Below are 26534 nucleotides of genomic sequence, written 5' to 3'. Positions count from 1 at the left end.
TTCTCAAGATGATCCAACTCCTTCTTTGCCTGGGGTCGGAGGTGAAACGTGATGTGCCTATGGCGAAGGGTAACTGGGTGCACCGTCTTGTTGATGTGTAGCTTTACCTCCCTACTCCTTAAAAACCCAATTCCTTCAAACACTCCTTGGTATTGGGCCAACAGCTGTGTTACAGACTCCTGATGTATGCTGAGTGAAAAGGTGACTACTCCTAGGTCTTCTGCCTCATTGCAGCCTAGCAGCATTCCAGGTCCCTCTTGTGTTACATAGATTTTAGCCAGGATGGTTCGAGACCCGTGTGAGATGGTAGTCTGGAACATACCCTTCAGGGCAAGTGGCGTGTTCTGGCCATAGTCATAGACCTTTACTTTGGCTTTGGTTAGTACAGGACTGGGCGTCATTTTACGGTATTCATCAGTGACTAGAATGTTGATTGATGCTCCCGTGTCGACCACTGCCAGAATCTCATGCGTGCCTACATGGACCTGGCATTTTGGCAACTTTGTTGACACAAAGAAAGTGTTCCCAACTGCGAACAATGAATGAATGACGTGTACCTCGGCCTCATTGTCATCCATGTCGCTACCATGCTCGGATTTGTCAGTCGTCGCGTTGACAGGAGTGTTTCCAGTTCGGGCTTTGCTTGACCTACACACTTTTACAAATTGGTGTAGCTTTCCACACCCAGCACACTTCTTGCCTCTTGCTGGCCATTCAGACGGTTTATGCGTGGGACCACCACAATACCCACATTGTCTTGTTGACTATTTATTTGGGCGGTACTTTGTTCTGCTCGTGGTTGGAGCTACAATGTTGGTAGCCTCCTCTTTTATGGGTCTTTGTAAAACTGCTTCCATATGAGAGGCTCAGGCTTTAGATAGTTCTTTCATGCACCCCATCTGTAGGATGTCAGGTAGAGACCTTCCTGACTCTTCCAAGATCCGTTCTCTGAGTTTTATTGAGGAGCATCCTTGAATTATTTGCCCTCTTATTTCTTCTGCCACGTCAGTGAACCTGCACATACTGACCAGATCCCTCAGTCTCATGTGGAAGGAGTCTAATTACTCTTCTGCTTATGGGCTTGCCTGAAGACAAAGCGCTCGTAATCTGTATTGGCCATGGGCTCAAAATGTCTATTTAGGGCAGCAATGAGAGTGGTGTGTGTTTTGGGTGCATCCTCAACGAGATTCTTTGCTATCTTGTAGATGTCCTTTCCCCCTAAATGCAGGAGCAGGGCACGCTTTTGAGCGTCTTCCACCTTGGTGGCTTCAAAAAATAGTAGGACCCTCTCCACCCAGTCTCTCCACTTAGGGGCTTGTGCAGATGGAGCCTCATCGACCAGAAATGGCTCTACGGGTGGTATAGCTGACATGGCAGCGGTGGGTGTACGTGCCTGCAGTGAACATGGGTGACGGCAGGGCAAAATCTGTAAGCAGGAGCACTCACCAGATAGTCACTAGCCCAGCAGTGCAAAGATCCTGAGTGCTGTGTTACGAGGCCATGTAGTAGGCCCAGAGGCACATAAATACTCCCTTGGAATGAAGAGGGGCAGAAGGATCCTCTGTGGCAGCTGACTGGAATCACCTCTCACAAAAGTTTGCACATGTCAAAGACAGCAGCAGGAGCAGGAAGCTCTCCAAGCATCAGAAACAGCAGCGGGAGAGAGCTCAAGGCAACAATGTGGGCGGGGCCACCAACACAGGCCACGCTAAGAGAATGACGTGCTCCTCACAGCAGGCCCGCCGGCACCACTTGCAAATATAATGCATGGAAAAACAGACCTCTGCAGACACCAGGGGCAGCATGCGAACAAAACGGTGTGCGGCATACAGCAGGAGAAACAGCTGGTTCGTCTGAACCCACGTGGCACAAGCACCGCGTCAAGAGCGCCCACCATGGGGCAGAGCAGCACGGTGAGTCACTCCGTCCTCCGTTGCCAAATGCAATGTCGGCGCCTCCGACATTCAATTGGTATCTTTAAATACATGAGTCCTGCGACTGTGTTGTTTTAATGCGTGGTCGAGGGCAGGTCGTGAAGTCTACCTAGACTCGCACTCCCCTAATGTGTGGCTTCATTGCCTGCCTCCAGCCATGCCCTTTAGTCTTTATGTTGGCCCTCCATAACCTCAGGGCAAAACCATCATTAACAAAACTACAGGGTAACCAAACAAACCGGCAGGAGCGGTTTCGACACACTTCCACAATGGTAGTGTCCAGCGACCAGTTGCGTCACTGGAACGTGACACTACAGCAGCGACCTCTTCTTATACTTACTGAAATGGGGAGATTAAAACTATCATTTTGTATTGTCTAACAAATTTGAATTAATAAAATAATTTAAAAATATTATTAGATTCATGAGGTTTGATGTCAATTACATAAACATTATAATTTACATAAGAACCGCTGTCATCATCTAGAATTCATGACTAATGATTTAATTAAAGAGGCTGTGCTTTATGTATGGGTCTTTTATAAGAATGCTGCGCAGTCGCAGTAGGCTCAAACATCCTCCACAAATAAATGTCCCATTTACCTCCTGCTTCAATGAGGAGGCTGGGACTTGAGTGCTGGTGCCCTCTTTGGGTATTAGTGGGTGCAGCTATTGTGGGGTTGTAGGGATCTGGCTATCATGTTTAGAATATTAGGGGAGCATTGAAGTATTGGGGGAGGACTAAGGCTGTTCCCCACGAGCAAATAATGTGCCATAAGTCCTCATACATTCAAACTTGACACACATCACCCTTGCTTTCCCTTAACATCTGACTGGTGTCTGGGGGCAGAGCACTGAGCAGTGGAGCAACAACCAACCTCTCTATAAAAGAAAACAGACAGCAGAGAAAACTTGTCTTTGCAGCTTCCTCTGTCGCAAAGAGGGTTTATTCCAGACAACCCTTGAATCCAATGACAGTTCTGTTCATGCTTCCAGAGCCCTAGGACTTTTGCATTTGTCTGACTTTCACAGTAGCTCCCTATAAGAATGTGAGATTAATTGGGAGTGGATGGTAACCCACCACAAGAAGTAAAGTCACTAACCTGTTAAGTCCAGGCCAAGGATTCAATCATTTAAACCTGAGCTCAGCCCCTGGTAGCTATGACACAAAGCAGACAGGCTTAACTCAAAGAAAACGTGTGAAGTATTTAAAAGAGGCACAAGGAAAAGAAAATTTGTCAATCAGTAATCACTGTTTCCAAAGTGATGGGGACCTAAGCCTGATTTCAGCCCGACTACAGAAAAGCTCCAGGTTCTTCTCACTCAAAGGTTTCATCTTAGGACTCAGAATCTAAAGTGGAAGTCAAAATCCTTTAACGGGGCAAGACAGAAGACTGTATCAGAGAAAGTTCTCCTGAAGTCTGATAGCCAGTGTACAAAGACCTGCTGAAGCCGTTGGTTGTGGTGGGAGGGGCTTAGAGTGAGATAATTACAGATTCCGTTAACAAGAAAGTCCTCTTGTCGGTTGGATACTTTTGGGCATGGACATTTCTATTCATTGGCGGGATCCACCATCATAGCGATTCCTATTAATGTAAGAAAAGTTTGACGGACTGTTCCAATTAAACAGGAAGGATGGCTGGCAGATTTTGTAAAAGTTATTTTTATTGTTAAAATATAGCAGTTTATTTTTTAAATAATATATTAATGAGCTCCAAAGCTTTCTCCCACATTGTGGTGGTAATTTTTTTACTGTTCCTCACTGCACAGATATGCCTGATAGTGACACAATGTAAAAACAAAAGCCATCCGACTGCCCACTCTAAATATGGTGGATGGTTGGATGGATTAACTTCAATGGCCCCTACTCCCTCAAGCTGTTGGAGAAAAGTGTTTGCAGACTAAACAAAATGTATTCTGTTGGAGTATATCTGGTAGTCCCCCCACCTCTAAATTGGGAGACCAAGAGTTTAGTGGGGAGGGAACTCCATCACAGTTGCGCAAAGTAGCCTCTCTGCCAAACCATAAATTAACCCCTTAGTCTCTTTTTTGGATCCCAGAATCCTCCCTGGGTAAAGAAATAAATATGTCAATTAGGGATTAGCACATTTTGACATGTATTTAGAGGTCAGTACACATGTACCGGGTAGTGGACAGCAGTGCCCCAATGTGCAGAGTTTAAAAACTAGCAATACAATTAAGCACAAATGAGGGTGAATTTGGAAAAATGTACAAGAGAGGTCAGGGCCTCCTGTAATCATTCCTAAATATTTACTCTGTTGACTGATTGATCCAAACTCTGTGGGACCTCCCATTCTGATCTGATTTCTAACTTTTCCCTCACTTAGTGCTTGCTTAAAGTTGTGTTTTGATAAAGTGAACATCAGCAAGGGCGATGAGATCACCCCCTCCTTGCTCCAGCCCTTGGGATAACCAGAAGGACCTCCCACCTTCTATGTTTTCAGTTCTTGTACTGATATGTATTCTTGTTTCTTCGCAGCATCCTTGGCGTTGCTGTTGTCTGTTTCCATATCAGTGGATGAGGACTCTTCCTCACTACTTTCTCATAGTGTTGGGCAACTTTTATGTTACTAATGTTAAGGGATGTATCTTCTCTTCTATTATGCTCACTTATGGGGAAACCTAGTGTATGCTCCATCTGAATCATACACCTGTACACATTTGTTGTACAACTGCATCTGTCTACAAGTAATGCAATTGCAGAAACATGGAGGCTACAGTGAAAAGTAGCTGATATAGTTCAAAACAGTTATTAAAGAGTGGATGACACATAGAGAATTGAGAGTTTGGGGTATTTGCTTAAAGAAGCAATTCAGCAGCATAGACATAATGATACGACTTCACGAGGACAACTACGCACAAGTCAGGTGGGGCGACAAGGGCCAATTAACTGATAGAATCCACGTTTCCCGGGGTGTGCGGCAAGGGTGCGTACTTGCCCTGACCCTCTTTTCCCTGTCTATCAATGAAATCGTCCCCTCCCTCCTCAGACTGCAGGCTGATGCACCTTCACTCGGCACACAAAAAATCCCAGTCTTACTCTTTGCCGATGACACTCTTCTGATATCCAAGACCCCTAGTGGTCTAAGGAAACTCCTTGCGTGCTTCAAGCATTTCTGCTCATCACAGGGACTCGAAATCAACGCCTCGAAAACAAAACTAATGACCCTCAATCCCCACAGATCTTTTAAAGGGAAGTTTACTTTAGAGGGCTCCACACTTGAGAAGGTGGGTATTTTCAGCTACCTGGGCATAACATTCACTGACAACATGTCTTGGAAGCCACACATAGGAAAACAAGCCCTAAAACTAAAACAAACAACAGGGGTACCACTAAAAAATGTTCACCTCTCACACACAAAACCAATTCGCCCAGCATTACAGTTATACGAAGCCCAGGCCGTTTCCTCAGCGCTTTACGGGGCTGAACTATGGGGCTATACCAAAACCCAAGACTTAACCACCGCTGAAAACAACTTCCTAAGAAACCTTGTGTCCCTTCCGCTAAGCACTCCACTGTTCCTCCTTTTCAAGGATCTCGGTATCAAACGCATTGGACACAAAGCCCGCCTGCAACCTCTGCTGTACTGGCGGCGTCTCTGGACCACTCCGGAGCTCGACATCTTCACTGAAGCTCTACAGGTCATCCTAAAAGCCGACCATCTTCACAGAATCCCCTGGCTACGATGCATCAAGGGTTCACTGTACTCACTTGGGCTCGATGATCTCTGGAACTCACCAACCACGTCAGACTTCCCCTCGAAAAGCGAACTAAAGAAACTATACTGGCAAATGGCAAATTACGAAGACACAAGGGCTGCACTCCACACTACACTATCTTGTGACTTTGCCAATCTAAAAGAGTCATGCAAGTACGAAGCTTTTTGGGACCTAATCATGGCCCCAAGGGAAAGGAAACTGTACTTCCAGCTCCGCATTGGAACACTCCCATTAAGACTTCTCACCAGTAGCTGGTCACACAATGAATCAACTGTATGCCCAGCTTGCAAAGCCCCCGTCGAGAATCTCCCTCACGTCCTTTTTGCCTGCCCCGCGTACACCGCCCCCCGTAGGAAATGGCTGGCCCCGGCATGCAGACTACTGGGAGTCCGCAGCTCTGCGCTAGCCCTGCGAATCCTCAGATCAGACACTAGGCCAACGCTAGTGATCGCCGTCGCCAAATTCCTCAGAGCTTGTTGGCTTGTCAGAGGGAAAACCCTTCTGGATAAAGACACCAAATAAGACTGTCCCATCGTCCTGTGCAGCACATTTTATTCCATTTTTTTTCCACTTTTTTCCATTTTCTCTTATCTTTTACTCCCTTTTATCATTACATTTACTTGTAATTATCATTATGTGTATTTATTTGTATTTATTACTGCTTTCGCTTTTTTGGCTCTTGTAGCCGCAATAAAGCTCCTTTGAATTGAATTGATTCCAATAATTGTCAACATAGCACCAGAAATGGCATAGTTAAAAGTCATAGCTTTGGCCTTTTCTCATTTTTTAGGTCTTCCCCGCATGTTGTCAAAAGAACATATCGAAACTTTACAGTGAGCTCCTGTCTCGTTGCTTACCATTGGTTGGTTGTTTTTTCATCGTCCTCATTTGCTTGTTTCTTATTCTATGGGTTTCCTTCCTCTTCTTGTGTTTGTCCTTCCCCTGGTAAATAGCTTCTTTACCATTCTTTTAATCACATGGTTTACATCCCTGCATTGCACAAATTCAGGGAACTACTTTTTTCTCTAAGCACTCCCTGAAGTGCATCTGTTTCCATCCTCTGTACCCTGTGTGATGCATTTCCACTCCAAATACCTGCCCCCTACATGCTCCATGTTGCCGGCCCCACACACACCCTGAATTCATCCATTTTGTCAACCCATGGGCTGTTTTTCCTTTTTTCTTTCTTCCCAAGCATGCGTTTAGCTCCTCCATTTCTCCCACATCCACTTTCATTGGTTCCCACCCCTTTAACTTCTCCCACACCCGCTCCCTAAACCAACTCTTCCATTGCTGCACTGCTGTTTCTAAAAATTCTAAACTTGTTTTTTGGTCATTTTTGGGGGGCCTTGTGCCAGGCTGCTCCTTTTTTTTTTTAGTGCTTTCACAGAAGGAAACATTACGTTTTATAAACTGGTCCAATTGACATTTGCCATCTTGAAACATCAAACAAACAAAAACAATAAAATAGTGGCTGCATCATTTCATATGCGTGGGTACACCTCTTGTGCGTATGTCATCATGCACGTCCGCCAGCAGTGGTGATTATTCATGATGCCTTTCTTTTCATTTTTCATTTTTTTGCTGATTCTGAGCAGTATCAGCAAAAATAATTTATTTTTGCCGATGGGACACAGCATCAGGAAAAAAATCATGAATCAAAAAGGCAAAACCATTTGACTTGCCCAACTTGTTTTATCAAAATGAGCATAAGCCTATTTCTCTTTAGGTAATCAGATCTCTTGCTAGGCATTCTTGATTTTTCTGGCATTATTCCGAATTCTGATCCGTTGTCCAAACCCAGCTTGTCACCTTCCCATTGCGTGTTGGCTTTTTTACTACAACTCTACTTCCAAGGGTGAACCTGGGAGACTCGTGAGTCCTGTTCGGTTGGACAGAGAAGGTACCTAGAGTGCTGGGTTTGAAAGAGCATCTGGCATTTCTCCCTGTTGAAATACCTGGCTTTACCTTCTCGTTAAGGATGATTAGAAGTTTGGCAAAAGGGGTTAGGGGGAGCAGAACAGCACATAATGAGGGAAAAGTATAATACAATGGGATGTGGAAAAGTGGAAAGGGTGGGAGAAGAGTAGTATGGTGGGGGGGCGAAGAACAAAATATTGAAGGATGGGAGAGTAGAAAAATGGGAGGACGTGGGGGAGTCTGCACTAGGCACGGGGAGAAAAAGGAAAGGAAACTGGTTGTAGGAAAACAAAATAGTAAAAAACAGGAAGATAAATAAATAGAAAGATGCAGGGGAGACTGATTCACAGATGGACGGAAGGCAGAACACAGACTAATGAGGAGAAAATAGTAAAGGCCTACAGGACAGCAGAATCGACAGGAAGAAGGAGAGGGAGGCAGAAGATAAGGTGGAGAGCAGAAAAATATAAAGCTTAGAAGGGATGAGTGGAGAGCAGAGTAGCTTAAGAAAGTAGAAGAGAAGAGTAGGAAGGTGTTCTTGGAGAGCGGCAGAGGACAGAGTGTAAGTAAAGTCTAAATAGATGAGATGGGAAGACAGCAGAAGAGATTTCTTATTTTCCCGATTCTGCACAGCATAAGCAAAACTAATTTCTTTAACTCGATGCTGCACAGCATCAGGAAAAATAAATTACAAAGCCAATAGGTCAAAAAGGCAAGACCCACTGATTTGCCAATACTTATTCCACCAAGACAGACAGAAGGCTATTTCTCGGTACCTGGCAATGTAACTCTGATCCGTAGCTCAGTCCCATTCCCCTGGAAGGGCTTCCGGGGCAGCGGCTGCAGGATGATGACCTTACAGTAGTAGACACCACTGTCTTCCTCCCGGGCGCTCTGCAGTCTCAGCTCTCCATTCTGCAAGGAGTCATCGACACTCAGAGACACCCGTGAGTCTGCGCTCACTTGGGGTTCCTGCTTCGCCTGGCCCACGGGACCCTCTGTCAGCAAATCAAACGTGCGCGTGAAATTGCTGCCAGCCTTGCTCCAGGTGTACGCGACCTTCTTGAGGGTCACCCTGTTCCTCAGCTGCAGCTGACAGGTCAAAGTCACAAAGCTGCCTCTCGGCACGTGCAGCACTTCCGGTGTCTGCCTCACTGTGTCCTGCTCCACATGTCCACTGGCATCTGGGACAAGACAGATAGATACATATGTAGCAGACTATGCACTGAGTGCTTATAAATATAAAACACACAGGAGAACCTCATGTGCAATAACTTGGTGGAATTTCTTATTGTCAAAGGCCAGGTGAGTCAAATGACCTTAAATTCTTTCAGGTCTAAGATGCTGCTATGTTCTGTAAGACAACTCCATGTGCACTGTCACCCTTGATGTAGGAAGAATAGGAACACGTCACATACATCACATACATACAAACAAGTTCCCAAATCCCAATAAAAACATTTTAGGCTAGGGATAGTTGTAAAGTAATGCAAGCAGTGAAAGGCTTAATATATGACATGCTAAAAAAAGACAGACCGTGGGTTCAAGAGAAAAGGCAGATCATATTTAGGACAAACAAACACTTATTACTTAGGAAACATACACATGCTGCATTGTTAAGTTAGCTGTGCTGAAACACACAAGAGGCCCAAGCCACATTAGAATGAGAGTTTTTCTTTAAAGCTGCACCAACTGTTGCTTTCAAAATCTTCACTTAGCACGAACATGGTGGAACAAAAGGGTGTATCCTGCCTTAGCACAAGGGTCCTAAAAACCACAAGTCATTCATATCTTGGGGAGGTGAACTGTGTCAGGGTCAAATAAGCATTAGCACAAGGCAGGGCTACCGTGAGCATCATGTAACATATAATCACTTGTTGTGTTACTTACCCACTCATGAGGTGACCAGTAATCGTGCATGTGCTCTTGTCAAGAGGTACCTCTCCCCTATTATCTTATCTGTACTGCTTGTTCTTGCTTATGTCAATGCTGAACTTGTCAGCACAGTTTTTTTTGGTTTTTACAGTATAAATACCACTGCTTGTGAACTAGAACTTTGAACTTCAGTCATGGCCTCTATGTTGAGACTGCCTGTTGTTCCCAGTTGAAAATCGATTAAACCTATATTATTGCGTCAAATTGATATGTCTTATTTTATTAACAGATTTCCCTCTAACAGCCTGCACTTCTTCTCACAAGGTATTGAGGACTTTACCTGCCCAAGTGCTCCCACAGTGGCTGAGAGAGGCAGGTGTTTCTTCACTCTAACTCCTGAATTGGAAAGCTCCCTTCCTGGCCTCAGTGGCTAAATGTTTAGGGGCTCCCTTACTCTAAACCTAAACATCTCTACACCCTCTCTTTATGAAGAGGATTCATGGACTTAATCCTGCCATGGTTCACCTCCTATGTGACGAGTTTGTCTAAATTCACCCCTTAATCTGACAGAATTGTTATCCGTGGTACACTTCAAGCAACCGTCAAGTCACAACCATCATTAACATTGATGAGCAATTTCTTGGCCTGCTCCGGACGGGTTTGAACATCCAGAGACACCTTTTCTTGACAACACACAGCTGAAGACACCTTCTTGCAGAAACAACTCTCTTTCTTTCTAGAATAAAAAGGAGACTACAAGTACAAGGGTGCGAAGAACACCCTGGACTGGATGAGCACTAGACATAGACCTGAGAGTTCTCCTGTAGGGTTCAGAAATAGTCTCAGAAACAAGTGTGCACTTTTGTTTTATCAGAAACGTGACCCGTAATTCCCATAAAGTGTGTGAGACATAAAGTCATGAAGTTGCATACAAGAAAGTTTGGTAGTCTATGTATGAAGTCCAACTTCTTGCAGGTTTCAAATGTAGAGGGTTGAAAGACGATGCAGGAAAACTTGAAAGTCATCCCTAAAGCTGGTGGCATGTGGGAGAACCCTCACTCCTGGTTTCCTAGGGTGTGAAAGCCAAAGAAAATGGAGAACAAGGCCGGACTAGCTGGACTGGGCATCAGGGGTTTCCAAGGAAGGCAGTAAGGTGGGTGGGCCTGTTTTGTAACCGGGAGTCGTTTGTGTAGCAGTGCAGCAGTTTTGAAGGCACGTGCTGCAGAGTTCCTTGTATATTCAGAAGCTTTCAGCAAACAACAAAAGTGTCAAGGTAACTCTGGTGATTAATGTTCCTGCTGGAGAGAGATGGAGTTTTGCCTTGTGGCAGTTTTGACTCATCTAAGGTAGCACAGAGGGTTAATATACCTGTTAGAAAGGCCATTTTTCATGAATATAATAAAACAGCATTTTTTGTGCATAGCTCAGTGGGTTACTGAGTGGAGACTCTCTTGTTACTGTACAGTTTGTAAATTACAATCCTAATATAGCACAGTCAGCTGTGAAGTGTCATCAAAGAGCAGCATGCAAACTGCAAGGTACAAGTTAGAAAATTATATTTTTTCAGACTTTCATTATACTAATGTTGCTAAAAACAGTTTGTGTTGAAAGTAATTATTGTTAGCCAACCCTAACCACTGTGTTACATTCTGAATCCTGGGTTTGTGCTTCTCCAGACCACGTACTGTAAAAACATGCCTACCAGTATGGAAATTAGCTGTCTCTTACCTACAAAGTTTTTTGTTCGGCTTTTGTAGCTTAACCCCTTCGGTGCCTTGGATGAGGTAGGGCAGGGCTACCGTGAGACACACAGGATCCCTGGTGCCTAAGGGGCAGAATCCCCTTAGGCACTAGGGATCCTGAGTGTGTGTGTTTTGTGTAGGAGGCGGCACCTATGGCAAGGGTCGCCCCCCAAAGGGGGCATGTTACTGATGGTCATTTCTGCCCATGTTGGAGGCAGATCGGCCTATTTTTTGGGGGGGCAGAATCCAATTAGGCACCAGGGATCCTGTGTGTGTGTTTTGTGTGGGTGAGGGGCGCCCCTTTGGCAAGCATTGCTCCCCAAAGGGGGGCACATTACTGATGACCATTTCTGCTCCCTTTGGGGGCAGATCGGGCTATTTTTTTAGGCCCATCGGCCCCCAAGGGGGGCAGAAGCCACTTAGGCACCAGGAACTATTTCTAAGTTCTTGGAGGCGGGGTGTTTGTCAACTGGCGAAGTATTTGTATTTGTGATTATAACAGTTTATTTCTTCTTTTTGTTCTAGTTCAAAGATTTTGCTTCCTTTGCTGTTCATCCTTGCAGTTTTGGCAGTAGTTGTCCTGCGGTTTACATAGTTGCATGTTTTAGGTAAGTAAAAGCAATTTATTCCAAAGGAGTATTGTTGACATGCATGAATGACATTTGTGTTGTCATATGTCTAATTTTATTTTTTATTTTTTATTTTTAGTGGGATATCATTGGTGATTGCTGTGTCTGTGCAGAGTAGGTGCTGGTGAGTAGCTTTTTCAGGCAAGTGAGTGGTATTGTTTTTTAGTAAATAACTCTTTGTGATAAAGCTACACTTTGTTTATTACTTATTTTAGTGCTGGTTGTTGTTGGCAATCCATTTGTTGTTAGTGAGGATCAAGGCTAGCCACAGAGTGACCACTCAGCAGGTTGTTGGCATGCTTTTTGAGTCATCTTCAGACCATGATTACGAGAGTGACTCTGCATCTGAGGCAGAAGAGGAAGTGAGAGATACTGGCAGTGAGTTTTCTGTCCGAGAGGATTCTTCTGATGAGGAAGCCACTCTCAGTGCAGATGAAAGGCCTGTTTTAGAGGAGGACATTGATGTGCCAAGAGTGCAGCAGCCTGGGGCTGAAGGGTTTCCCATTAGAAGACCTGACACCTGGATTGCCCCAAACATGGAGCAGCCACAGTTACCTGCATTTACTGGTCTCCCAGGGTGTAGAGTCAATACGGAAAACTTTTTGCTTGTCAATTTCTTTCACTTGTTTATGGACGATGTATTTTTGGAAAAGATTGTGGAACAGACTAATGTGTATGTGGAGCAATATTTGAGGGACAACGCTGCCAGACTTAGGCCTCAGTCTAGAGCTACTCAGTGGGTTCCCACATATCTGGAAGAGATGAAAAAGTTTTTAGGTTTGACTTTTTGGGTGGGGTTGATAAGGAAGCCGTAACTGGGTTCTTATTGGTCTACTAGTCCCTTGATGGCAACGGCTATATTTCCTGCAACTATGACTCGTAATCGATATTTGCTTCTTCTTCGTATGCTGCATTTTGTAGACAATGCTTTAGCCTTGCCACGAGATCACCCTGATTGTGACCGTCTTTTTAAGATTAGGCCTGTCCTTGATCATTTTGTAGATCGGTTTTCAGAGGTCTATGTTCCAGGGAAAGAGATAAGTGTGGACGAGTCTTTGGTCCTTTTCAAGGGGCGTTTAGTTTTTAAGCAGTACATTCCTAGTAAGAGGGCACGGTATGGGATTAAATTGTATATGCATGTCAGAAAGCAGTACAGGATACGTGTATAATTTCTGGGTCTACACTGGTAGGGATTCCAATATTGACCCTGCTGGTTGTCTGGCCACTTTTGGAGTTAGCGAAAAATTGTGTGGGAACTTGGTAGATGACTGTTTAACAAAGGTCACCATTTGTACGTAGATAATTTCTACACTGGAGTGCAGTTGTTCAAGAAGTTGTTTAGAGTGGACACTGTTGCTTGTGGTACAATCTGTTCTAACCGGAAAGGCTATCCAAGGGAGCTTGTCTGTAAAAAACTTGAGAGGAGACAGTGCAGTGCCTTGCAGAATAATGAGCTGCTAGCTCTGAAATTTTCGAGCAGGAGGGATGTGTACATGCTATCTACCATCCATTATGAGAGTACTTCCCCTGTGACTGTTTGGGGTCAGGTTGCTGAAGTGCGCAAACCTGCAACTACAATAGGCACATGGGTGGTGTTGATAGAGTAGATCATAGGTTTGAACCTTACACTGCTCTTCGTAAGTCTTACGTGTGGTATAAAAAGATGGCCCTACATTTATTTCATTTGGCAACTTTTAATGCCTTTATTGTGTTCAAGGATTCTTCACCTGAGTAAGGATGACATTTGTTACATTTCAGGAGTCGGTGATAGAGAGCCTTATTGTGGTGAAACAGGCAAGAGTTCCTAGAGTAGCAGTGGTGGAGGATGTGGCTAGATTGAAAGATTGCCACTTTCCAGATCACATTCCTCCCATTCCCAAAAAAGACTTACTGACTATGAAATGTAGAGTATGTGCCCGAAGAGGTATCTGGAGGGAGAGCCGGATGTACTGCCCCGATTGCCCTTCAAAGCCTGGGCTGTGTGTGCCCAGCTGTTTCAGAAATGACCACACAAAGAAACATTTTGAGGAAATACCGTGAGCGTAAACTGCCTATTTTATATATTCATATGTTCAGTTTCACGGTTGGTATTACTGTCATGTATTCGGTTAGAGCTTTTGTGATTGTAGTTTTGTACTTATTTTATAATTAGTTAGTGGTTTCTTTGTTGTTTATAAATGGAAAAAAGTGATGGTGGTGTGCGTGGGGTGGCGCTTGGCTGGAGGTGTGCGTGGAGTGGAGCTTGGCTGGCGGTGTGCATGGGGTGGCACTTGGCTGGCGGTGTGCTTGGGGTGGCGCTTGGTTGGCAGTGTGCGTGGGATGGCACTTGTCTGGCGGTATGCGTGAGGTGGAGCTTGGCTGGCCGTGCCAGCCAAATGTCATTCCACACACTCCCATCAGCTAGTGTGACTGCTGTATCAGGTATGTGGGCGTATGTAAGTGATGGGCCCTTGAGTGGCGCTGTCTGTCGATGCGAGTGTTGTAATGTGCTGGGCCCGTGGCTGGCATCGTGAATAGTCTTGTGCATGTCATGCATGAATGGTGTGTGAATGGACTGTAAAACGGTTGGTGCCTTGACGCGCTGTGAGTCATTGGTCCAGTTTTTTGGGCTTTCAGACATTAACAGTGCATTTCTCTTTTGTGAAATCTCTTGTTAATAAAATTTGATCTACTGAACCATCACTCACCCACGTGCCAAATCCAACCATTATGTGTGGTACAAATGACAAAACCTGCTCCGCTGTAATCAGGCATCGCAGCACACTTGTGACACTCTAGGTGTCTCAGGTGGGACCCCGATGATGAAGCATGCCAGCAACTTGGTTGGTGGGTAAGGGGTCTTTTTCACATAACCTAAGTGCATTTGTTTTCACAATTTTAGTGTTTGGCACATCATGGGCGTACGTGGACTCATCAAAATGATATATTGCAAAACTACCTGTGTTTGGAGGGGGCACCTAGGTTTTTGGTTGTGGGTGCGGCCTTCATGTAGGGAAACCTACCAAACCCAGACATTTTTGAAAACTAGACACCCCAAGGAGTCCAAGGAGGTGTGGCTTGCGTGGATCCCCCAACATTTTCTTACCCAGACTCCTCTGCAAACTTCAAAATTTGCTTAAAAAAACATATTTTCCTGACTTTTCTTAGTAGGATCACCGCTCCAGCACACAATTCCTACTTCCCAGCATTCCCCTCAGTCTCCCAAGTTAAAGGACACCTCATGTGTGTGGGTCCCCAAAGCAGAGTCAGCCTAAAGATGTATAAAAGAAGAATATGTCCTTATCAACTCGCTGTGCCATCCCCTCTATCTCTACACGTTTTCGGCCTTATTCTGTTGAAGGCACTAGGCCCATTATATCGAGGATCTAATATAATGTAAATGACTGGCTTGCGTTGCGTAACTCACGAGCCAGGGAATGTTAGGAATGGAATATGGTGAGAGATTTGAGGGTGGCAGTTGGCAAGTACGGGCAGACTGGAGGAGTAGTGTATTTATGCATTACAGCTGGGGCTCTTTCTTCCAGAATAAATCTAGACAAAACATACTTTGTTTTGGGGCATCAATCATAACAAATTTGGCGACGAGTGACTCTCAACCCCGACTACCATGCGAACTACAATCTTCATACGGCCTACAATGCAGACAATCTTTCAACGTACTTAGCGGTCTACAGGGACTTAATTATTCAACATTCAACGCGAGTGAGTAACTTTATAATTTAAGAATTGTGTAGAGTACCTGCAAAGTAAAACTTTTCAAACGTTATTGGATTTCATTGCATGCGCGCACCGTGTGTCCCATTGGTGCTGTTCCTTGCGCTTCACTGCCGTACCACAGCGTCACTCATGATGTCAGATTAGGAATTCTGACAACTAGACCACCAACCTTGTTAAACGTTCGGATATCATTAGATTTTATTGCACGTGCGTCTCACGCCTGTCAAGTTAGGAAGGCTGACAACTAGACTGCTAACCTTGCTGCACGTTCAAGCTGTTTTATGCATTTTTATATCCAGATCGCTAACTTATGAACAGAAGGTGGTACTAAATATAAAATACATACAAAATAAATGCATACATTGGCTTCAAATAATTTACATTTACCACCACCACAACCTTTTCTCTCTGGTAGTGGTGATACATCTACAAAATGGCAAGAATGGCTGGAATATTTTTAAATTATATTCCTACATGTGATGAAGATAACGACTTTTCAGGGGAGCAAAAGAAGAAGATTTTATTACATTGTTTAGGACCACAAGGTCCTGCGTTGGCATTGATCGTTACAAATTTTTTCATAGAAAGCAAGAGTAAGAGGAAACAATTGATGAATATGTGTCTGCTTTGAAGAATTTGGCTTTAACATGTAGATTCGGTACTTTACACAATGAGTTCATAAGAGATCAAATAGTTATGCATGCTGCGAACCAGAATACACAATATTGCTTATGGACTAAAGGGGAATCACCTTTACAAGAAGTAATAAAGGTAGTCAAAAGGGCGGAATTGACTGGGAGATGTGCAAAGGCAGTTTTGCTGAGCAACAAAAAAGAGGATGATTCCAAAGCAGAGTCTAACACTCTTGTCAACAAGGTTACTGAGACAAAAAAGAATTTGAGTGGGACAGACAGTATCTTGAGAAAATATAATTCCAGTAAATTTAAGAAGAAGAAGAAGAAGGAAGTTACAAAGACAAGTGTTACGTGTTTCAGATGTGGATTACTGGGACATTACGCAAATGATAAGAGCTGTCCGGCCCAGAATCAGAAGTTTTCTGGTTCGGTATTATTGGCCATTTTGTTAAAGTCTGCAGAAGAAAAAAAGAGTCGGCTATAAAGTTATTAGAAAGTGCCCCAGATTCAGCTTCAACCTCGGACAGTGATGACAGGAACATGTGGGTACTCAATATAAAAAATACTGAGTCTTTGGTACCCGAGTGTCAACGGAAAAAACGAAATGTGAAATATCAATGGGAGGAGTTATCATCACTGTTACTGCTGACTCTGGGTCACCTTACACAATTGTAAATGAATTGGTTTGGTTAAAAAAATGTAAACATGTTGTTGGTGGGGATCTAGTTACACTGGATATTTCCCCGAAAAGTTTTACTGGTGAACCAATCCATTTGATTGGTTACAGGAAACTGTTATTTGTATTCAAGGATCGTAAGGCGGAATGCAAAATGTATGTATCTAAGTCTGGGCCTTCTGTTTTAGGTTGGTGGGACCAAGGTGCGCTGGGAATGATCCTTGACCCAAACAGCACGGAACCTGTGTCTGTGATTCAGGGTGGAGAGGCAAATGAGACATCCATTTGTACGAACACATTTTCCCATTGACACAGAATGGGAAAAACCCTTTGATACATCTGGCCCCTATTTCCCCAAGTATTTTCGGGTACTATTGGTAAGTTAAAAAAGTTTAAGCATAAAATGTTGTTGAAGGATAACGCAGTACCTGTTGTCCATAAAGCAAGGAACTTACCTTTAAGTGTTAGAAATGAAGTGTCTGGTGAGTTAGACAAGTTATTACAAGCAGGCATTATCAAACAAGTTGAAGCATCTGATTGGATTTCTCCATTAGTAGTGGCAAGACGCTCTAATGGTAAATTGAGACTATGTGTGGACCTTAGAGACCTCAATAAGAATATTTTGGTAGACCAATTCCCTTTACCAAGAATTAATGAAATTGTAGCTCTAATTAAAGGTAAAGAATGCTTTACCACAGTCGACCTTACTTCTGCATATCACCAAATTTTGTTACATCCTGATAGCCGTAGATTGACCGCCTTTATTATGCCTTTTGGATGTTATCAATTTGTCAGGGTTCCATTTGGGTTAGCATCAGCGGCTGCTGTGTTCCAAAGACTAATGTCCAAATTATTCAGCAAGTTGCATAATGTATTTATTTTTCAAGATGACATTTTAATTATGGGCGATTCGAAAACTAACAATGATGCTAAAGTTATGAGTGTTCTCCAGGTGTTAGGGCACAATGGACTTACGGCTGAATACAGTAAGTGCAAAATTGCCAGACGGAGTGTCATTTATTTAGGACACAAGATTAGTGGTAAGGGTATTGAACCTAAAGTAGCCTATTAGCTGTGATAAAAAATTTGCCAGCGCCTACAAATAAGGATGAGGTCAGAGCTTTTTTAGGTCTGGCGGAATATTATGCTAAATATGTGCATGGTTTTTCCCATAAGACTTTTCCCATTAGACTGTTGTTAAAAATGAAGTGTGTGTTTGAGTGGTCTGAAGAGTGTGAGACAGCATTCAAAACAATTAAAAATGACATTATTAGAGCACCTGCTCTACAAGGTTTTGATCCAAATTTGCAATGCATTGTCACTATGGATGTCAGAAGTAAGGGGTTGGGAACGGTTCTTACACAAGTAGAGGAGAGTGATAAGGAATGTGTAATTGCATTTGCTTCCCGCTCAATAACCAATACTGAGGCGAAATAAAGAGAGGGAAGCACTTGCATGTGTATGGGGTTTGGAGCATTTCTGTTCATTTGTATAGGGCACAAATGTCATTTTGCGAAGCGACCATAAACCACTTACCAGGGTGTTAACCACAAATGGCTTATTTAAAGCTTCTCCACGCATTGCCTGTTTATCCATAAGGCTTTTGGAGTACAAATATGAAGTACGTTATGTGCCAGGTATCAAGAATAAAATTGCTGATTTTTTAAGTAGGATGCCTTTGGCCAGAACCAATGAAGAAGTGAAGGAGTTGGAAGATTGTTGTGTGGCTGACATTGTACAAGACGTTCAGGGTATCACCAAAGATGAATGGAACAAAGCTTTGGATGAAGATGTGGTATTAAGTAAAGTTCAAACGTGGTTATGTGAGGGGTAGCCACATAAAAAATATATAGGGGATAACCTAAGGGTGTTTTGGGAAGTGAAGGAGGAGTTGTCCGTAGAGTGTAACAGATTAATGCGTAATGGAAGGTTTATTCCTCCGGAGATTCTTAGAAATAAAATACTGGATTTGTGCCATGATGGTCATTTAGGTATATCAAAGACAAAAAGTAAAATTAAACAGTTGTATTGGTGGCCAGGGATTAGATATAGCTGTGGAAAGGAAAGTGAGAGAATGTATTCAGTGCAATGAATCAAAGAAGACTTTCTCTACATTTAAACCGCCTTTGGTTCCTATTAAATGTCCTGAAATGCCCTGTGAGAAGATAGGTCTAGATATTACAGGACCCATACATGCAGAAGGGGAGTGCAAATACATTGTGGTGATAATTGACCATTTTGTAGAAAATATGTATATGTAAAAATTGCATAAATGTATAGGGGGAAATGTGTTATATAGAGGATCTAATGTAGTGTAAATTGCTGGCTCGCATTGCGTAACTCACGAGCCGGGGAATGTTAGGAATGGAATGTGGTGAGGGATTCGAAGGAGGCAGCTGGTCAGTACAGGCGGACTGGAGGAGTGGTGTAACATATGTCCTTATCAACTCGCTGTGCTATCCCCTCTATCTCTACAAGTTTTTGGCCTTATTCAGTTGCAGGCACCTGGCCCACCCACACAAGTGAGGTATCAGTTTTATTGGCTGGAAGGAAATTTGTGGCTCCTCTCAGATTCCAGAACTCTCTGTCACCGAAATGTGAGGAAAAAGTGTTTAGCCAAATTTTGAGGTTTGCAAAGGATTCTGGGTAAAAGAACCTGGTGGGAGCCCCAAAAGTCACCCTGTTTTGGATTCCCCTAGGTCTCTAGTTTAAAAAAATGCACAGGTTTGGTAGGTTTCCCTAGGTGCCGGCTGATCCAGAGGCCAAACTCCACAGGTAGGCACTTTGCAAAAAACACCTCTGTTTTCTGTAGAAAAAAGTGGCTCCTCTCAGATTCCAGAACGTTCTGTCAACGAAATGTGAGGAAAAAGTGTTTTTTTTAGCCACATTTTGAGGTTTGCAAAGGATTCTGGATAACAGAACCTGGTGAGAGCCCCAAACGTCACCCCGTTTTGGATTCTCCTAGGTCTCTAGTTTTCAAAAATGCACAGGTTTGGTAGGTTTCCCTAGGTGCCGGCTGAGCTAGAGGTCAAAATCCACAGGTAGGCACTTTGCAAAAAGCACCTCTGTTTTCTTTGAGAAAATGTTATGTGTCCACTTTGTGTTTTGGGGCATTTTGCTGTAGGGGGCGATAGGCCTACCCACACAAGTGAGGTACCATTTTTATCGGGAGACTTGGGGGAACGCTGGGTGGAAGGAAATTTCTGGCTCGTCTCAGATTCCAGAACTCTCTGTCACTGAAATGTGAGGAAAAAGTGTTTTTTTAGCTAAATTATGAGGTTTGCAAAGGATTCCGGGTAACAGAACCTGGTGAGAGCCCCAAATGTCACCCCGTTTTGGATTCTCCTAGGTCTCTAGTTTTCAAAAATGCACAGGTTTGGTAGGTTTCCCTAGGTGCCGGCTGGGCTAGAGGTCAAAATCCACAGGTAGGCACTTTGCAAAAAACACCTCTATTTTCTTTGAGAAAATGTGATGTGTCCACGTTGTGTTTTGGTGCATTTCCTGTCCCGGGCACTATGCCTACCCACACATGTGAGGTACCATTTTTATCAGGAGACTTGGGGGAGCACTGGGTGGAAGGAAATTTGTGGCTCGTCTCAGATTCAAGAACTCTCTGTCACCGAAATGTGAGGAAAAAGTGTTTTTTAGCCAAATTTTGAGGTTTGCAAAGGATTCTGTGTAATAGAGCCTGGCGCGAGCCCCACAAGTCACCATGTCTTGGATTCCCCTAGGTCTCTAGTTTAAAAAAATGCACAGGTTTGGTAAGTTTCCCTAGGTGCCCGCTGAGCTAGAGGCTAAAATCCACAGGTAGGCACTTTGCAAAAAAACACCTCTGTTTTCTGTAGAAAAATGTGTGGTGTTTCCACGTTGTGTTTTGGAGCATTTCCTGTCAGGGGCACTATGCCTACCCATACAAGTAAGGTACCATTTTTATCAGGAGACTTGGGGGAACGCTCGGTGGAAGGAAATTTGTGGCTCGTCTCAGATTTCAGAACTCTCTGTCACCGAAATGTGAGGAAAAAGTGTTTTCTTAGCCAAATTCTGAGGTTTGCAAAGGATTCTGGGTAATAGAGCCTGGTGCGAGCCCCACAAGTCACCCTGTCTTGGATTCCCCTAGGTCTCTAGCTTTCAAAAATGCACAGGTTTGGTAGGTTTCCCTACGTGCCGGCTGAGCTAGAGGCCAAAATCCACAGGTAGGCACTTTGCAAAAAACACCTCTGTTTTCTGTAGAAAAATGTGATGTGTCCACGTTGTGTTTTGGAGCCTTTCCTATCACGGGCACTATGGCTACCCACACAAATAAGGTACAATTTTTATCAGGAGACTTGGGGGAATGCTGGGTGGAAGGAAATGTGTGGCTCGTCTCAGATTCCAGAACTCTCTGTCACCGAAATGTGAGGAAAAAGTGTTTTTTTAGCCAAATATTGAGGTTTGCAAAGGATTCTGGGTAACAGAGCTTGGTGTGAGCCCCACAAGTCACCCTGTCTTGGATTCCCCCAGGTCTCTAGTTTTCAAAAATGCACAGGTTTGGTAGGTTTCCCTAGGTGCCGGCTGAGCTAGAGGCCAAAATCCACAGGTAGGCACTTTCCAAAAAACACCTCTGTTTTCTTTGAGAAAATGTGATGTGTCCACTTTGTGTTTTGGGGCATTTCCTGTCGTGGGCACTAGGCCTACCCACACAAGTGAGGTACCATTTTTATTGGGAGACTTAGGGGAACGCTGGGTGGAAGGAAATTTGTGGGTCCTCTCAGATTCCAGAACTCTCTGTCACCGAAATGTGAGGAAAAAGCGTTTTTTTAGCCACATTTTGAGGTTTGCAAAGAATTCTGGTTAACAGAACCTGGTCAGAGCCCCACAAGTCACCCCGTCTTGGATTCCCCTAGGTCTCTAATTTAAAAAAATGCACAGGTTCGGTAGGTTTCCCTAGGTGCCGGCTGAGCGAGAGGCCAAAATCCACAGGTAGGCACTTTGCAAAAAACACCTCTGTTTTCTGTGGAAAAATGTGATGTGTCCACGTTGTGTTTTAGGGCATTTCCTGTCGCGGGCACTAGGCCTACCCACACAAGTGAGGTACCATTTTTATCTGGAGACTTGGGGGAACATAGAATAGCAAAACAAGCGTTATTGCCCCTTGTCTTTCTCTACATTTTTTCCTTCCAAATATAATACAGTGTGTAAAAAAGACGTCTATTTGAGTAATGCCCTGTAATTCACATGCTAGTATGGGCACCCCAGAATTCAGAGATGTGCAAATAACCACTGCTCCTCAACACCTTCTCTTGTACCCATTTTGGAAATACAAAGTTTTCTTGATACATATTTTTGACTCTTTATATTTCAGCAAATGAATTGCTGTATACCCGGTATAGAATGAAAACCCACTGCAAGGTGCAGCGCATTTATTGGCTCTGGGTACCTAGGGTTCTTGATGAACCTACAAGCCCTATATATCCCCGCAACAAGAAGAGTCCAGCGGACGTAACAGAATATTGCTTTCAAACATCTGACATTGCAGGAAAAAGTTACAGAATACAACGTAGAGAGAAATGAATGTTTTTTTTCACCTCAATTTCAATATTTTTTTATTTCAGTTGTTATTTTCTGCAGGAAACCCTTGTAGGATCTACACAAATTACCCATTGCTGAATTCAGAATTTTGTCTACGTTTCAGAACTGTTTAGGTTTCTGGGATCCAGCATTGGTTTCACACCCATTTCTGTCACTGACTGGAAGAAGGCTGAAAGCACAACAAAACGGAAAAAACGGGGTATGTCCCAGTAAAATGCTAAAATTGTGTTGAAAAATTGGGTTTTCTGATTCAAGTCTGCATGTTCCTGAAAGCTGGGAAGCTTTTGATTTTAGCACCGCAAACCCTTTGCTGATGCCATTTTCAGGGAAATAAACACAAGCCTTCTTCTACAGCCATTTTTTCCATAAAAAAAAAAAAAAAAAACATTTTCACTGTATTTTGGCTAATTTCTTGGTCTCCTTCAGGGGAACTCAAAAAGTCTGGGTACCTCTAGAATCCCTAGGATGTTGGAAAAAAGGGACGCAAATTTGGCGTGGGTAGCTTATGTGGGCAAAAAGTTATGAGGGCCTAGGCCCCTAATAGCCAAAAAAAAGGCCTGGCAGCGAAGGGGTTAAAAGGGGTTACTTGAAGCATTATAATGATCCATAAACGTTTTTATTGAGAGTGAAGTTCACTGAGTCACACATTAAGGGACATTCACAGCTGTCCCCGCATAAGGAAGTGAAGCTCTCTGTTTGCTTTGGTAACAACAACTATAGAAAGGAGAACGAGTGCAGTGTTTACCCGAAGTTTATCACCGTGCTCTTTCCTGGTCACTTATTTACACTAAACATTCTCTGCTGGTGGAGGCCTTTGTGTAGGAGTTGTTTAGATTTTTTATGGAACTCTTAAAATATTCAGGTGAATATCTTCAATTCTCTTGAGTTCAGTGTCTAGCCATTCAGCACTGTTCCTTCCCTGTCTCCCAGCTTCTCATGTCATGAGAGAACCTTACAGCTAGTCGTGCTTTTACACCAAAAGTAATTGTAGATTTGCGACTGACAGCAGAGACCGCATTGTAAAACACAGCCCAGGCAGCCAGTCCTTGCCCCAGGTTGCATGGCTTTTGTGTCTGTCTCACTTGCCTAGCTCCTATTTGTTGCTTTGCTCCTTTTTGTGGTTAACCTTTGATAGATTTGTCATTCTTATTGCTCTGTACCCAGCATTGCAAAATGGGCCACACAAACTATGTTCCTGGCTTTCAGTGCCACCTAATGCTCACTCGAAAAACTGCAGCAAAATATGACGATAAAACATTGATTTTTTTCTTTTTTGCTGTAGTGCAAAATGCTGCACTAAGGTGCATGTCAGTCTTTCTTACTTTTGCATACAATAGCGACCACCATTGCCTGGTGTTAATGGAGCCAGAACTCTGTGCCCAAAATTCTGTTAGCTAACAATGGAGAATTTTGGGCACATGCTACAAAAATATCCCTATTCTAGCAAGCAGAGTTGGAATCACATGCCATTATGTGCTGCAATCCTAAACCTAAATATTCAAACAAAGATTAGCTAACCGAATAGGTCTGGTTTTAATGTGCTAACTCATGCAAACAGAATTCCTTTGTGTTTCCACAGATTAGAACATTACAGTTAGACTTGTTGCTTTCACCAATGTTTGTTTGCCACAGGACCCTGAAAAGGAACATTAACCTTGTTTCATTCCAGTGAACTTGATGCTGTTTTATTGTTGGCATTAGGTTTTCAGTTACTTCAGAGAAAGGTAATTTGTTGGTCATTTTTTTCATCAAATGTAGGAATATTCACCATTCATACCAACATATGGACATGATTTCACACTTGCAACTTCAAAACCAGTGATAAACTCAAGTTTGGTCCCTTGCGCATTGTACACATATTTTCATTGAAGACTTTGGTAGTGTTTTTGAGTTGTAAAAGATGACACAAACATTCCGTTTGTAGCCCTAAAATGTACAGCAGCCATAAAGGCTTACTATGCTCCATGGCGTCTTTAGTATATCTGAAGTGTGAAATTATATATTTCCACAAGTCAGCTATAGAAGTGCTTGCATAAGCACTTTAGAATATTGCCTTTGCCAATTTTTCTTAGCAATAGCAAATACCTATTTGTAGTTTACCTGGGTGTGGCTGTCCAACTGTGAGATTGGCAGTGTGGGGTTGCTGGTGGGTTTTGCCATTGAGATTGGGAAGGCCTGCCCCTAAGATGGTCACCCAAACATCTTGCAATAAGTGGCCATGTTTGGGTCTTGATCACCCAAAAGTCCTGACACACAGAAAATATTAATAATAGTAATAATAATAATAATAATAATAATAAAAAGCACTGGCAAAACCAATGGGTCTGACTAATAAGTGAAAGTGCTTCATTGTTGTTTGTCTCCATTATTGTGTGTATGAGGGAGTGGAGGAATGCAAGACTGGGTCAGTCAGTGGACGAATAGATGGATGTAATTGGAGAGTAAATGAGTTTATTGATGGAAGAGACCATTAGTGAATTGTCGGAAAGACTCTTGTTAGAGCAACAAGACTGCTGGATTTGGGTGGCAGCAAAACTGGGTGTGGGGGACTGAGTCTGATCCTGCACTGTGTGACAGCTGTCACCCTAATCCTTATGGCCAGCTAGCAGCACCTCACCAGCACCAAAGAGTAAAAGGTGATTTGTGGCAGTTCTTAGCATGTTATCTGGGTTTCTCAGGGAAATCATGGTGGGACAGATCTTACCCCTTTCCCTCAGTCACATATGCCTCACACATACAAAGGCAAAACAGAAGCAGGACTAGATTTTATAGGTTTAATTGAATCACCCTCATTCTACGTAAAAAGGCATGTTTTGCAATTATAAGTATGATAAAAAATAATAAAAGCAAGGCAGGGACAATAAAAGTGAAACATTGGAAAAGTCCTACCATACTGTCACAACAATGATTCTAAAAATCCTTACTTGCACTACTAAGATTTTCTACATAGCATGGCTATGTAAGCCCTAATCTGCCCATTAGGCCCCCTGGGAGAACCCCATCCTCCATACCTGTGATTGTAGGTAAAGAAGAGGTCTGTTGGTTTACCACCAATTCTCCCACATGGAGGGAGAGACTGTGTCAGGTCTCAGCAGAAACTTGCAAAGGTGACTTAGAGTGTACAATGGCAACTGGTTGGAATTACCCTCTATTGTGTAGGGGGCAGTGAGGTAGTTTATAATAAAACATCTGGTGTTCTGAGAAAACTGCTCTGACGTGACATCTTGTATATTCCTGTGTTTAAGAGTTGAGGATATGAGGAACTCTTTGTACCGTCAAAAATTTGCAGCTTATCACTTACAACCTTGGATAGAGCACAGCATGAGAATGTCGTGCAGAGAAAAGAATAACAGATGTCTGTGTAAAGGACATGCTGATAAAATAATGAAAACATCTCCACTAAAAAAAGGCTTCAGCTAAAAAATATAGAGAAATAAAAATGCATGTCTCAAAGTGAAAAGGGCACAAGCTGCAGGCCTAACCTAAAATAACGTGCATGTGTAATAGCTAAAGTAGCTTCACAACAGGATGGATGAATATGTGAATGGGCGAATGCATGAATGAATAAATGGAGAAAGAGCAATGTTTGGGGGCCAAGAACGGTCAGAAAAATAGTATTAGACAAATATGTAACTTAAATAAAGAAAAGAAAGGGAAAGAGGGAGGAGAAGAGAGAAAGAGCAACACAGTAGATGAAGGAAGAATGATTGGAGCAGAGATAAAGAAGGTGAGAGAAAGGGAGACATATTATGTGAGCAATACAACAGTTAGGTGTATTACAACTCGTTGTGACAACATTATTCGATAGGAACAGTTATATTATGTGTTTATGCAACATATGTGGGAATGTAGTTGTCAAAGTAATTATTTTATCCTGCCTTTTCAGGAAACATCTAATATTGCCTTTATTCATCAAACTGTCTGGTGTACATTAATATGTGCACCAGTATGCAATGTAGTAACATAATACATTTCATAATTAGCAGCCCATTGGATGACTGCTTTCTGGATTTGGTAACATGATTCCAAGGTACTAATGGGCTGTTTTATCATGGTATTGTGTTCCTCTTGCATCCCGCATGGTATTGCAAGGGCAAC

General features: G+C 43.1%; 1 protein-coding gene across 1 annotated transcript in view; it reads right to left on the bottom strand.

The window, feature by feature from the left end:
* The window catches only part of LOC138268495 (junctional adhesion molecule-like), a 147047-nt gene that overhangs the window by 41354 nt on the left and 79159 nt on the right, over nucleotides 1-26534 (bottom strand). Inside the window, exon 2 of the mRNA XM_069218202.1 lies at nucleotides 8371-8778. Coding sequence (XP_069074303.1) covers nucleotides 8371-8778 — 408 coding nt within the window. The remainder of the gene's footprint in view (nucleotides 1-8370; nucleotides 8779-26534) is intronic.

The sequence above is a fragment of the Pleurodeles waltl genome, chromosome 12, assembly GCF_031143425.1.
Source record: "Pleurodeles waltl isolate 20211129_DDA chromosome 12, aPleWal1.hap1.20221129, whole genome shotgun sequence".
Lineage (NCBI taxonomy): Eukaryota > Metazoa > Chordata > Amphibia > Caudata > Salamandridae > Pleurodeles > Pleurodeles waltl.
The sequence above is the reverse complement of the archived record's forward strand: the minus strand, read 5'-3'. Positions and strand labels throughout refer to the sequence as shown.